The 13123-nt window shown below is 51.1% G+C and overlaps 4 protein-coding genes across 4 annotated transcripts; 3 read left to right on the top strand and 1 right to left on the bottom strand.

Annotated features, from left to right (window-relative positions):
• Positions 1 to 104: 104 nt before the first annotated feature.
• CI109_103953 (uncharacterized protein) lies at positions 105 to 3036 on the top strand (the record flags this gene model as incomplete). Its single annotated transcript, XM_032006722.1, has 5 exons — positions 105 to 135; positions 300 to 490; positions 564 to 2532; positions 2581 to 2676; positions 2729 to 3036. 5 exons carry the CDS (start codon positions 105 to 107, stop codon positions 3034 to 3036), a joined length of 2595 nt encoding a protein of 864 aa, XP_031858925.1.
• A 394-nt stretch (positions 3037 to 3430) lies between these two features.
• On the bottom strand, positions 3431 to 5029 carry CI109_103952 (uncharacterized protein; the record flags this gene model as incomplete). The annotated part of the gene is made up of 6 exons (XM_032006723.1): positions 3431 to 3771; positions 3927 to 4047; positions 4163 to 4273; positions 4340 to 4456; positions 4565 to 4705; positions 4853 to 5029. 6 exons carry the CDS (start codon positions 5027 to 5029, stop codon positions 3431 to 3433), a joined length of 1008 nt encoding a protein of 335 aa, XP_031858926.1.
• A 452-nt stretch (positions 5030 to 5481) lies between these two features.
• On the top strand, positions 5482 to 8875 carry CI109_103951 (uncharacterized protein; the record flags this gene model as incomplete). Its single annotated transcript, XM_032006724.1, has 14 exons — positions 5482 to 5518; positions 5580 to 5660; positions 5725 to 5826; positions 5890 to 5980; positions 6044 to 6129; positions 6188 to 6280; positions 6336 to 6418; positions 6477 to 6586; positions 6636 to 6771; positions 6827 to 7002; positions 7051 to 7932; positions 7985 to 8080; positions 8139 to 8636; positions 8704 to 8875. 14 exons carry the CDS (start codon positions 5482 to 5484, stop codon positions 8873 to 8875), a joined length of 2643 nt encoding a protein of 880 aa, XP_031858927.1.
• Positions 8876 to 10091: 1216 nt separating this feature from the next.
• CI109_103950 (uncharacterized protein) lies at positions 10092 to 12076 on the top strand (the record flags this gene model as incomplete). The annotated part of the gene is made up of 9 exons (XM_032006725.1): positions 10092 to 10467; positions 10524 to 10628; positions 10691 to 10758; positions 10819 to 10928; positions 10980 to 11041; positions 11103 to 11274; positions 11339 to 11663; positions 11729 to 11904; positions 11977 to 12076. The coding sequence occupies 9 exons, from the start codon at positions 10092 to 10094 to the stop codon at positions 12074 to 12076; spliced, it is 1494 nt and encodes a 497-aa protein (XP_031858928.1).
• Between the last annotated feature and the right edge of the window lie 1047 nt (positions 12077 to 13123).

Below are 13123 nucleotides of genomic sequence, written 5' to 3'. Positions count from 1 at the left end.
TGCTCATCTGTATTGATCAACTCCCTGATTTCCCTCTCTCTCGTGTGTCGCAGTGAGGGAGAGATTGGGTATTGCCACCCTTATCGTCTTCCTGATCAATCACAATGGACGCGCGTGGGAAAACGCCTCCTGATGGTGAGTACCTGTATTTTTCTAACAGTTTTGATAGATGGTCTTCATTGCTGGGAATGCTGTGGAGGGTCTATCTGCTACATCCTTGCCAACGGATCGATGAGGCATCGCTTTGTTCGCTGCTCCTCATCGTTGGAATCACCGCTGACACATCCTTTCGCTGGTAGATTGGTTCATCCGCCTCGAGTCGACTAGCAACGTTAAGACATTCGACGACAAGTACTATTCCCTCGAGGAACTATATGCCCAGCCGGTCTGGCGAAGTGAAGGGAAGAGCAAGTCTGCTGGATTAGTCCCAGGTGGTGTGATCTTGGGTAGGAAGAGTAGCTCTGCCCACGCATTGCAGATAACTAGAGGGGTGAGTCGAGCAATGAATGTTAATGCTCGATTACCTGGGCCAGTAATTAACGTGGATTTCTGCTTTTCTGCAGGAATTCGAATGCCCAATCATCTCTCGCTCCCATGCACAACTGACCATCACTCCTAACGGTCACGTATACGTCACCGACCTCGGGTCTCTCCATGGCACGTCTATCAACTCATCGTCGATAATCCTGAAGGCCGAATCGCCAGTCCAAGTTCTTCATAATGACCAGATCTCCCTTGGGAAAGATGTCAAGTCGGCTGCTACGAACTACACTCCCATCACTGTTAGGGTGATCTTCCGCTACCCCGAGTTGGGTAGCGGGAGCACCTCGTTTGGAGGTCGAAAGTCGATTGGCAAGTTGAAGCCCGACAGTGCGCTTGGCAAATTTGCAAGCAAAAGCAACGAGCCGACAATCCGTCGATTCATCCAGAAAACGTCCAGCTGGAAGTATGAGGAGGACCTCAAGAATGTCATCGATCTCTCTCAAGACGATAAGAGCGAGCTCGGCGTCGACGACCGGCATGCCATCCACATCGACGATGACGATGTCGAGAGCAATGCTGCCGAAGGATACAGATCTGACACTAGCGAAATGTACAAACCATTGGACGGGAAATGCGAAGAGTTTTATCCGAGTACGCCGAAGATGAACAGGGTCGGTATCCCTCGATCGGTGCTGTACGACAGCGAGGACGATGCCGATGAGTACCCTCGAGGTTCCAGTGAAGAGGTGCAACCCGACGATGACTCCATGACGGATTATGATGATGACGACGAGGGACCAGAAATTCTCAGCACCCGCGAGAACATCGGTGCACCCGTCAACAAGAACAACTTCTTCGACACTCCTGCTAACAGAGCTGGATCCGAACCTCTCGAAGATGACGAATCCCAGGATGACAACGGTGCCACTCTCGCAGATGTCGCGGCACTGAACGCGGCAGATTTCATCGAGGGTGACAGCGAACTTGGACAACCCGATGACCAATCTCCTGGTGAAGATCTCGAGTGTGACCATCCTGACAACGAGACTGCGCCACTACCCCAGAATGACTCTCTCGATGATGGTCTCGGTGTGTGGTATTCGTACCATGATGAGAATGACGACATCTCGCGCCCCGCTTCTCAGGCGCAGGCTACTCCTGCTCGAGAACGATCTGCATCGCCATTCTACAGTCCAGCTTCACCCACCTCGCTCCCTTTGGGCGGTACTCCTTTGAAAGGTTATCTATCCCCTGTCGTGGGAACGCCAGACGAAGCCCGAGATGACGATGGTGAGCGAAACCATGACATGGCTAACGTCGAAGTCCACGGATACTATTCAGTCGAAGAACAAGAGGAAGAAGGGGAGCTCAGTGAAGAAGATGAGGACATGATCGACGAAGAGGACCATGAGGATGACATGGATGAGGAAGAGGACGACGAGGACGACGAGATGGACGAAGAGGAGGACCAAATTGAGAGTGAAGAGGGTGACGAGGAGAGTGATCAGGAAGACGAGGAAGAGGACGATCAAGACCAACGTGATGACGAGGCGGAAGTTTCCGGCGCCAACGAGAACCTCGAGCCGACAAGCGGAGTGACACAGACGACCGATGACGGCTTCGAGGACGCCATCGAAGCGCTTGAAGAAGCAGAGAACATTCTCAGGGCTGTAATCGCTTTGCAATCGCCAATCATCACTGCTGCCAAAGCCGAGCCTGTCAGTCCTATCGTTGCGCAGCCGGCGCAAAGTTCCTCTTCGCCTCCTGCGGACCCCTCAAGCAAAGAAGTTAACCTGGCGGCGGCGGCCGATGCCAGATCTCCTAGGACGGACCAAATGTCTCTCGATGATCGTGAACCCGAACCTTCTCAGACCGATGACGCGCAAGTCAAGGCTGAAGTCTCAACCTTGACAACTGTCAGAGAAGACACAAACATTGCGGTACCTGATCTGCCCACGGAACGACCGAACGAGACATCTCTTCCCCTCACGTTCACTCAGGACAATTCGAGAAGTGTGACTGCGTCGCGCTCCCTGGCAGTCTTCGAAGGTGGGTTGTTTTTCCTGCCATGCGGAATGAAGCTAACCTCCTACCTAGACACTGACAGTATGTTCGCCATCGACGACGAAGATTCCAATTGGAGTGTCCAACCTCAAGCTTCGTCGTCTGTTGTCGGAAGTGGAGATCAAAATGGTGAGCCTGCTGAGAACCTCGTGTCTGAGTGCTGCTGACTGTATCCACGTAGCTACCGATGCACTTGCCCCAGCCTCCCCAGCTGACTCCACCCATTCTCAAGCCGAGTCTCTCAGCGATGCCTCCTCAGTCGGTCCGGTGACTCCGCCTTCGACTCGCAAGCGATCTCTTCCCGAAGAATTTGTCACTGCGACTGAGTCTACTCCGGACAGCTCTATCGCGCAGGACGAGCCCAAGGTTGACGATTCGCGACCCATCAAACGAGCAAGAGGATTCGGTTCGGCCATTGGTCTCGTAGCCTTTGGCGTTGCGCTGGGCAGTATGGGTACCATCGCGGGTTTGATGCAGATTGCTGACTAGGGATTGTACGTCTAACCCCTATCCGTACTGCATTGAACCCCCCATTCCAAGTTGTATATGTCGAAGAGCTGTGTTAAGCAGTGTAAGATATGATGTGGTTGTAGTTCCCTTTTCAGCAATGTTGTTTATACTTTTTATTCGTTGTTTGTACTTGTCCGAAGAGACCTTTGTATATGTGATGAAGATCAGAAGAGTTGTGACTAGTCAGATTATGCATGTGTAAGCCCAGACATGTGCGCGTTGTTGCGTGATGGAGTGATCCCTGAAGGATCAGAAGAACATATCCGACTTATCACTGTCACCAATGATTAATAGACTGACATTCAGGCAATACAACTGATATCGAAAAGACGTTATTATTCGTGCGAACATACTGAGATAGCAGTTGATCATTCTAATTCGTCAAACTTCTCGCTACGCTCTCCACACCTTCTACACTCCCCACTTCCTCAATCGCCTTCTCGATCTTTTCCAATCTCCCTTCGGTCTCACCACCACCTTCGCTTGGATTATTCCCAGATGTGGGAACCATCTTCCCCAGAGCCCAATTCAGATATGCGGCTCTACCCAATTCCCAAGCTTTGGTATGGGATCCGCTGGATCCGGTTCCAGCTCCGGAGACAATGGTTGAAGGAGGAGCGAAAGATGTTGGGATCGTATCGAGGGGTGAGAGGGCGGTGTGGAGGGATGTGAGGGTGGATAAGATCTGGGCAGATGGTGTGTGAAGGGGTGATACTGCGCAGTGGTGATAATCTATCAGCATATCGTTCCCATACGTCAAATGTGGAACTCCAAGTGAAATATCTAAAATTGTAGAAAGGAACACCGATGAAGGGTGGACATGCGACATTGGACACAGCGAAACGGATATCTGTGTGAGGAAGACTTACATCCTGCAGAGTCGATGACATCTTTCACGAATCCAACTTCTGCTTTTCGTTGTTTCGCAATCTCAATCCGTCGCTCTAACTTTTTCTCGGCAAGTTCGAGTTTCTGAGATAACAGTCGGGCCTACCAAAATAAAAGTCAGCACTGCTGCACAGGACATTTGGGATTTGTCTGAGGTTGATGTGACAGGAAGGAAACTTGATCGTGGATTAAGGACGAGGAAGCGCCTCTCACTCACCTGCTCTACTTTGGTTCGTAATTCGTCGATATTAAGATCTAGACCATCTTGACCTCGAGGTTGTGACGCGACGTATTCTCCCCGAGCGAAATCAAGTCCCTTATGCCATGGCTAGAGTCACATCAAGACGGGTTAGTACTCATACCATGGAGATAGGGCAGCATGGTGCAGACTCACCAAGACTACCTCCAACTCTGGTGAGAACTCGAATGCGTTTCGTAGCACCCACGCTGTAAACTTGTCGAAAGCTTTATCGACGTGTGATTCGAGCAATGTTTCCAATGCATGTAAACCCTGTAGCCAGACCACCATAGGTACAGATCAGCTATCTGTGTAATCATTCCTACTTTTGCACACGCCATGTGCTTTCCTCCCTCAAAGTATTGCCGTGAGCCAACTCACAATGTTCACCTCGTTCTCGTCGTTCTTCGTCTTGATACGTGGTCTTAACCATTCTTCGATCCCCGCCACGGTTGTGTATATCTCGTTTCGGGCGACTTCGGCAATATCGCTACATAGTTTGTTGGGGTTGAATCCGACCAGCTGCAAGGGTGGATATCATGAATGGTTAGCTGTCATGGCTGACAAACATGCACTGACACTGACACTCGATGGAGTGAAGAAGCTTCTCGGGGTAGCATTGGTTTCGGCGACTTGAAGGAAGCGATCTGGGTGATCTCAAATACATACCTCGTGAACAAGTTTCGCTCTCTCCTCTTCATCCAAAGGATGTCTTTCGTGAGAACTGATAACGTATCCCGGTGTGATACTCTCTGCTACTTCAATAGGAGGGATCGAATCGAGCGTCGTCTGACTCGAGCTTGCGGCTGACGCACGACTCGTCTTTGTACTTCTGGCTGGGGGCATCGTAAAAGCGTTGATGTCGATGCAATATATTCAAGGTAATCAATGTTGGTGAAATCACTGATTTGTTGTTGTTGTTATTGACTTGTTTTGCTGGTAGCAAGCAGCAGTTAGTCGCGTGTCAAAGTCAACCACCCATTTTTGATCCCGCTATATCGAAGTTTATTACACGTCATGAAAACAATGAGGTACCCGGCAACGAGCGCGTCCGAATCCAAGTGATTGCTTTCAAGTTCATGTTCGCAATTCAACCACTGTTGACATTGTAGTCGGATCGTCTTGAGCTCGCCTATTCCTCTTTCGTCCCCACCAACTCGAGATTTCATCAAGCACACTAGCTGAATTATTACTCGGACGCCTGACCTCTCTACAAAAGCGAAATTCAACACTCCCCGTCGGCTTCTCGAGACCATCATATCGTAACACAAGGGGCAACCATCAGAGAGGAAGGAAAGATGAGAGTGTGTAAACCGAGTTGGGTAGAACATACCAGTGGGTCATACTCTATCTCCTCAATTTGTATGAGACTGCTGCTGATTGATCTCACGAACAGGTGGGGATAAGAAGAATAAATGTCCTATATACAGTATATCCGTCCATCCTGATGGAACTCGATTAGCTACAGGAGGATTGGGTGTGTATCTTCATGCTACCAGCTTTTGTTAAGGGGCAGAAAACTAATATTCTTGATCTCGTAGACCACAAGGTCAAAATCTGGTCAACATTACCTATCTTAGACCCAGCAGCCGAGAAAGATGACGAGAATCACAAGCTACTCTGTACAATGGCTGCCCATACAGGTGTGTCAGCTGCTGCACAATTTTGGAGTTCTGATCAAGCTGATATCCTACTGCGCTATGTAGGCCCTGTGCTTTCAGTGAGATGGGCGCATCATGGTCGGTTCTTGGCAACTGGATCGGATGATCAGGTCATCATGATATGGGGTATCGATCCGTGAGCTGCGCTTCCTCGCCGGGCCTAGATTTGATGATAGTGACTGAACATCTTGGGTTGCAGAGACGGAGGAGGACGATTGTGGGGTTCTGATGAGGTCAATGTGGAGAACTGGAAAGCTTTGACACGATTAGTCGGGCATGTAGCAGGTGAGTTGACCGCTGTACGGCGGACTTGGTTGGGCTTCCCGCTGAGCTAGGTTTGCAGATGTTGTGGATTTGGCATGGTCGAGGGACGATTCAATGCTGGCTTCTGTCGGCCTGGACAGTAAAGTCTGGATCTGGGACGGATACTCCTTCGGTGAGCAGTAAGATTCTAATGAGTACTTGGCTATCTTGCTAACTGGTGCCCATAGAGCGACTGAGAAAGCTGGATCTGCACCAAGGATTCGTCAAGGGTGTCTGCTGGGATCCGGTCGGAAACTTCCTAGCTACTCAGGTGCGTCGATAGCGATACTAATCCGAGGACTCGGCTGACCTCCACCTTCCGATCGCAGTCCGACGACAAAACTGTCAAGATCTGGAATACAGAAGATTGGACATGTGTACAGACCATATCGAAACCTTTCGAGACTTCACCTCAGAGCACCTTCTTCCGAAGACTGAGGTGGGTCACATTGTGGCGGATTCCGAGATACAGCTGACAAGAATGACAGCTGGTCTCCTGATGGAGCGTTTGTGGCTGCTTCGAATGCTAAGAACGGGCCGGTATTCGTCGCGGCGGTCATTGACAGAGATAGCTGGTCGTCAGATATCTCATTTGTGGGACATGAGAACACCATTCAGGTCGCAGTGAGTACATCTCGTTCTGTCTAGCGAACGACCTCGAGCTGATTGCCTGCTTCAGGCGTTCAACCCTCGACTGTTTTTCAGAAAGGGAGATGAGCCAGGACGTGCAACAGCATCATGCATGCTTGCACTTGGTGCCAACGACTTCAGCATCTCGATCTGGCGAAATTCCCTGCATAAGCCGCCAGTGGTATTCAAAGAGGTCTTTGGAAGAGATTTGCTCGACCTGTGTTGGTGAGTTACTGCACCACTAATGTATACCAGGACTGACACCATCGACAGGTCCAACGACGGATTCAACTTGTATGGGTCGTCTGCCGATGGCTCCATCTGTGCTATCAGCTTCGATCCCGAAGAATTTCCAGAGCTTGCTGAGCCGGAAGCGACAGATGTGGTCCTCAAGGAGTACGGGTACAAACCACAGCAACGAATATCTCGCGCAGCATCGGTCAACCCGATCGGACAGATTGCGAATGGTTTCGGCCCTTCGACGAGCAGCTCTACCACTGTCAACGTCCTTCAACCTAGGAAGGGCAAGGCAAAGAGTAGACGGATCGACTTGGCTAATGGCAGTTCCAATGGCAACGCTCGCTCGCTACAACCTCCATCTGCAGACCCGTTTGGCGGCCCTATACAAAGCTTTGGTACATCGGCACAAGAAACGACAGCTCGAATGTTCCAGGAAGCCCAGAGCGCTTTTGGAAGTTCATCACGTCAAACAAATGGGGACTTTGGCAACTCACCTAGGACGGGTCTCAAGAGAAAAGCTAGTCTGTTCGCGGATGGAGAAGGCGATCGAGCGGTGCGCGGCCGCCTCATGCCGACTACACAGGCTCGGCAAAACGAAGTTGTGCAAGTCATCCGAGCACCCCATATTCTGCCCATCAGCTCCGGATCGACCTCTTCGAGAATTTTATCAGTGCCTCAAGTGCAGTCAGTGGTCCGCGCGACGCAGACAGACGTCAAGGGCGGCACCGCCTACCTTGAAGCGCATAATGCGGTCGACGCGATTGCCCAAAATCTAGTCACTTTCCACAAGGATGGCCAGAGTCAATGGGTTGAATATCTCCCGAGCGCCGTGCTTTCGTTGGCGGTAACTTCGTCATTCTCAGCTGTGGCATGTGAAGATGGCTCTGTCAGAGTGTATTCGTTGGGAGGCAGACAGTGGGTTTGCATCTGCTATCTGCGAGGTATACTTACGCTGACGATGTCTTAGCCTGTCGAACATGAAGCTGGCATCTCCTTGTCACGATATCCAGGGCAACAAAGACATGCTGCTGATCGTTACGTCCGACTGTCAGGTTCGAGTCATGTATGTCGCTCTTGGCCTAACTGCGCCTTAAAATGCTTTGAGCTGACCCTTCCCCTAGTGATACCCGGAAGGCCAAAGCAGTCTTCCCGGCCACATCTCTTAGTCATCTGCTTGATCCCCCTCCCTCCTCTTCCTCCACTTCAGCAGCTCTTGTGATCAAGCAATGCACCGTTCGCCCGAACGGTGTTCCTATCATCCAAACCTCCGAACCCGCAGCTTACGCATACGACCCCACACTTTACGAATGGACCAACATCTCCTCAGCATGGTGGGCCGAGTCTAGTCCACTGACTAACGATGCGCGAGGAGGTCCCCTGGCTGAGATTGAGAGTGCTGTAGCGAGTGTTTCAAAAGGCAAGAAGAGAAGTACGGAAGAATGGTGGAACGAGACGGTGACGATGGGTCACTATGAGACGAAGTTAAGTGCTTGTTTGCTTATCGAGTCGGTGGAGGAGTATCAACATTGGTTGGTTCAGTATGTGCAATATCTGGGCAATGAAGATTTCCTAGCAAGAGCAGAAGAACTGGTGAAGGATCTGGTTGGACCGATATACCAGTGAGTCGCTGCCAATGACAGAAACCGGTACAGCTGCTAACGGTCATCTCCTCCTTGCCCGACAAAGGCCATCAACGTCAACTGGATGGAATCCGAGAATCATGGGGATGCAGAAGAGAGAGATCGCGAAACAGATCTTAGGAGTGTTGGAGAATACGAAGAAGGGCGGCGAGGTAGCGAGAGAGTACGCCAGTCTGTTAAGAAGCATTGAAGCGGAGAGTCAGAGGTGGCAAGCATAGCGGGACACAACGAGGGGATTATGTATGTAAGGGAGCCATTCTTTGGGCACCGCAATCATGTAACCTCCCTCATACATGTCCGTGTTGCTCCGAGTGGCGCGTGATCGGAGTCTCCATAGCTTCTGCGGATCGCGTGCAAGGGGGTCGCTCGCTCCGCCCACGAACGACAGGGACTCTGTCCATGGGGATAGTGAGGGGAGGATCACCTTTGGAAAAACCAATCTCAGGTCTGGTACAAGGGCATGACATGGGCATAGGCACAAGGTCCCTGGACCACAAAGTCCGGCGAGTGATCGATATAGTCGCATACGTGTCGCTGCTAATATGTTGTATGACATGCAAAGTCTGATCAACCGCATGTTCTGAATGTGCCGAAAAGACTGTCATCGTCTCCTTTCGGGAATCATAATTGATGTTGTTGTTCTTCGTCACCCCGGTCCCCGCGTGGATGATTTCCTTTTCTCGCGTACAATTGCATGACATTTTAAACGAGTTGTCTAAATTACAACCATGAAATACCTTTATTTCCCGCCCATCTTCCGGCGGCGTTGTGCTTGTGCTATTGTATATCGATTCGATTGTTTTAAGGGTTTCAAGCGTGAATCCTTAATGCTACATGCCGCAATAATAGATGGGATATCAGGACTCTGATACCCGGCGGCACCGTAGGGGTTCGTTAATTGTGCCTGATTCATCGTTCAAGGATTCTAGGTTTTGTTCGCGAAGAGAAGAGCTTGGCAGACTTTACCGCAGTTCTACTGTTGGCTCATGAGATGCCGTGATCTACTTCTATAGATGGATGTCAGGTCCCAAACATCTTCCCTGGTTAGACGACGAACGTAACGAACGAGACATCCACAAGCGAATATGCACAGGGAAAACATCGGTCAATCGCGGAGGACCGACCTCGCAAGCGAGAGTTGACGGAGGGGCAATACATCGTCACGGCGGGGCTTCCCAAGGGGATCCCGGGTCTCCATGACGAGACAGGGATAGAGTCGTTTGCACTCTCGCCCCTCGGGGAGGATTCGAGTCCCGAAGGAGAGGTACAAGCGAAAAGTCGGACCGACTTTCATATTCCCCAGGGGGGCAGGGGGCTCATCGTACGTCTATATAATCTGGACAACTGCGCGTCCTTCTTCCCCCCCACCCTCTCTTCTTTCCTCACTCAACACACCCTCTCTTACAAACAAGAACCTTCTGATCCTCCATCATCATGGCTGACAGACTTGAGAAACGCGTTTCGGGCGGTGAGACGAGCGAAATCATGAAAGCCGAAGAAGACATCGCCCACGACGAAGATGTCTTCGCACACGGTCAAACTGATTTCAGTACGGAACGAGTCACCTTGGAGAAGAAGTTGAAACGAAAGCTCGATGCTAGGATGTCTATCCTCATCATCATCTACATCTTGAACTACATTGATCGAAATAACGCTTCGGCGGCAAAATCGAGAGGTTTCGTGAAAGATTTGAATTTGGATGATACTCAATATTCGACCTGTTTGTCGATCCTCTATGTCGGTTATATCTTGATGCAAGTGCCTTCGAACGCTATCGTTCAATTGACAGGACGACCTTCTATTTACCTTCGTGAGTCATTCGCTTCCCCTCTCTTCTAGTGTCTGGTGACTGACGTAGTCTCATAGCCATCTGCATGACCATCTGGGGTCTCATCTCCATCTTGACCGGTGTCACACACAACTTTATCGGTGCTCTCCTCACTCGATTCTTCCTCGGTTTCGTCGAGGCTGGTGAGTGACCTGTCTTCTTCGTACGTCTAAACATTGCCCTTGCTGATCCATCCTCGCAATAGCGTTCTTCCCCGGTGCTCTCTTCCTCCTTTCCAAATGGTACAAGAAGGACGAGTTGGGTGTTCGATACGTAAGTGGCAAACGCACCCCGCACTTGATCTTGACTCTTTTGCTAATGTCAATCATACAGACCATGCTCTACTGCGGTTCGTTGATCAGTGGTGCTTTCGGACCTCTTATGGCTGCCGGTATCCTCGGTAACATGGAGGGCAAGCTTGGCGTACGAGCGTGGCGATGGCTGTGAGTGTGACAGTGTCTCTCATCTTAGGACAGGGCTGACACCCCTCGCAGCTTCTACATCGAGGGTGCCCTCACCATCGCTTTCGCCATCATCTCCGTCTTCATCCTTCCTGGTAAGCACAGTACAACCCTTATGACATCAATTTGTCCATCCCACTAATCCTGATACTATAGACTTCCCTCACAACACCCGGGGTTTGTCCCAAGCCGAGCGTGACCTCGCTGTACTCCGTATCCAGGAAGACTCTTACGGTGTCAAGGACACTGCCGATGGTGGTGAGGATGCCCACTCTACATGGCAAGGTATCAAGATGGCTCTTGCCGACCCTCAAGTCTGGTTGATTGCGTGAGTTGCGCAATCCCCAAACATCTCATCTGGCGTCGTTTACTGACGTCCGACTTCTGTGCAGCTTCTCCATGGCTTCTATCGTTCTTGGTCTGTCTTTCAACGCTTTCTTCCCCCAGATCTCCAAGACCTTGGGTTACGGCAACACCCCTACCCTCCTTCTCTGTGCTCCCCCCTTCGTCTTCGCTACCATCGTCTCATTCGCCAACGCCCGTCACTCTGACGCCACTCATGAGAGATACTGGCACATCGTCGGTCCTCTTCTATGCGGTGCCGTCGGATTCATCATCTCCATGGCTACAACCAACACCGCTGCGAGATACGTTGCGATGTTCTTGATGGCTGGGTCTTATGCCGGTTTCGTCGTTTGTTTGACTTGGATCACCACTGTGAGTAATGCCTTCTCTGTTTCCTGAAAGTTATCTGACTGACAATACTCGACTGTCGTTCTTAGTCATTCCCCAAGCCTGCTATGAAGCGAGCTACCGCTATTGCCTTCGTCAATGCCTTCGGTCAACTCGGTAACATCGCCGGATCATACATCTACCGAGCACCTTGGGCACCCAAGTACTTGCCCACTTTCGCAATCTCCCTTGCAGCTTACGCTGTCGGTATCGCCGGATGGACTGTGTGAGTGATAGCCTTTCAAGGCTACTGTAGCAACAGGAGCAGTGCGCTGACCTCAAGCTTTCGATTCTGCAGTCACTTGTTCATCCAGAAGAGGAAGAACGCGAGGATCATCGCTGCTGAAGAGGCTGGCCAGCCTTCAGGTTACGTTATGGGTTTCCGATACCCTCTTTAAGCTGTCAGGCAACAGGGGGTTTAGCGTAGTTCGTCTGATAGCAGACTCTGCTCTGTAGATATGTAGATTAAGTAGATCGATCTCTACGTGTGGGTTTGATATCGATGCATAAAGTTCTCGATCTATTCTGACACGATCAATTCGCAAGGCCTTCAAGTCAGCCTGGTGAACTGCCAAATTTATGTGCCATACGACGTTACGTCTCCACTGTCGAACAAGAGAAAAGGTCTGGTCTATCGTCTTGCTACGTGAGTCTGCCACTTCCCTGTCAAAGTCTACAATGCATCGTAGCTGGGGAGACACACTGACTTCTTCTACCAAAATAATCCGGTCTGTTTACCAGCTAAAAAGCAGGATTTTCATCTACGGCCATAGAACCTAGAAAACGCCGCATCCCGTCCGATCTGCGCAGAAGTACCACCATTCGAAAGCTCTTACTCCGCTGATCACGTCGGTACTTTCCGCTTCGCTGGGGACGGCCTCCGTCGCCGTCGCCGACGCCGAGAAGGCTCCCACAGTCACTCAACTCTGAGAATCAGACCTCCTCCCATAACTCGACTCTGACTACTCCCCTCGGTCCGAAACTCCACACATCGCCTCGCCACCAGTACGGGCACGTCTCCGACAAGTTTCAGGCCGGTTGGGTCACCACGAGTAGCGCCGTCGCTACCACGAACTCTGCCGAATACACCGACCTTTATTGAGCCGTATCTCGACAACCTGGCCACCCCCTAGGCTCGTTCCCTCACTCACATCCTCCCACTCGACCACTCTCTCCTCTTGTCCTACCTTGACTGACTTGAGGTCCCTCTTCCTCAACATCTCTCGTGCCCGCTGCCCATATCGCTGCTGCTAGCGCACAGGCCTTGTTTACAGCAGTAAACAAAGGGCCCGAGTTGTGTTGTAGGTTGAGCGAACTTCTACTGGTCGCCCTCCACCTTCCCACGGTAGGGATTGCCTCTCCGCCACGTGCCAACCGCGGTTTTTCACGTGCCAACCGCGATTTACCACGTGCCAACCGCGGGTAGTCTCCACTCCGCCACGTGC

The sequence above is a fragment of the Kwoniella shandongensis genome, chromosome 7 (assembly GCF_008629635.2).
Source record: "Kwoniella shandongensis chromosome 7, complete sequence".
In the NCBI taxonomy this organism is placed as follows: domain Eukaryota; kingdom Fungi; phylum Basidiomycota; class Tremellomycetes; order Tremellales; family Cryptococcaceae; genus Kwoniella; species Kwoniella shandongensis.
The sequence above is the reverse complement of the archived record's forward strand: the minus strand, read 5'-3'. Positions and strand labels throughout refer to the sequence as shown.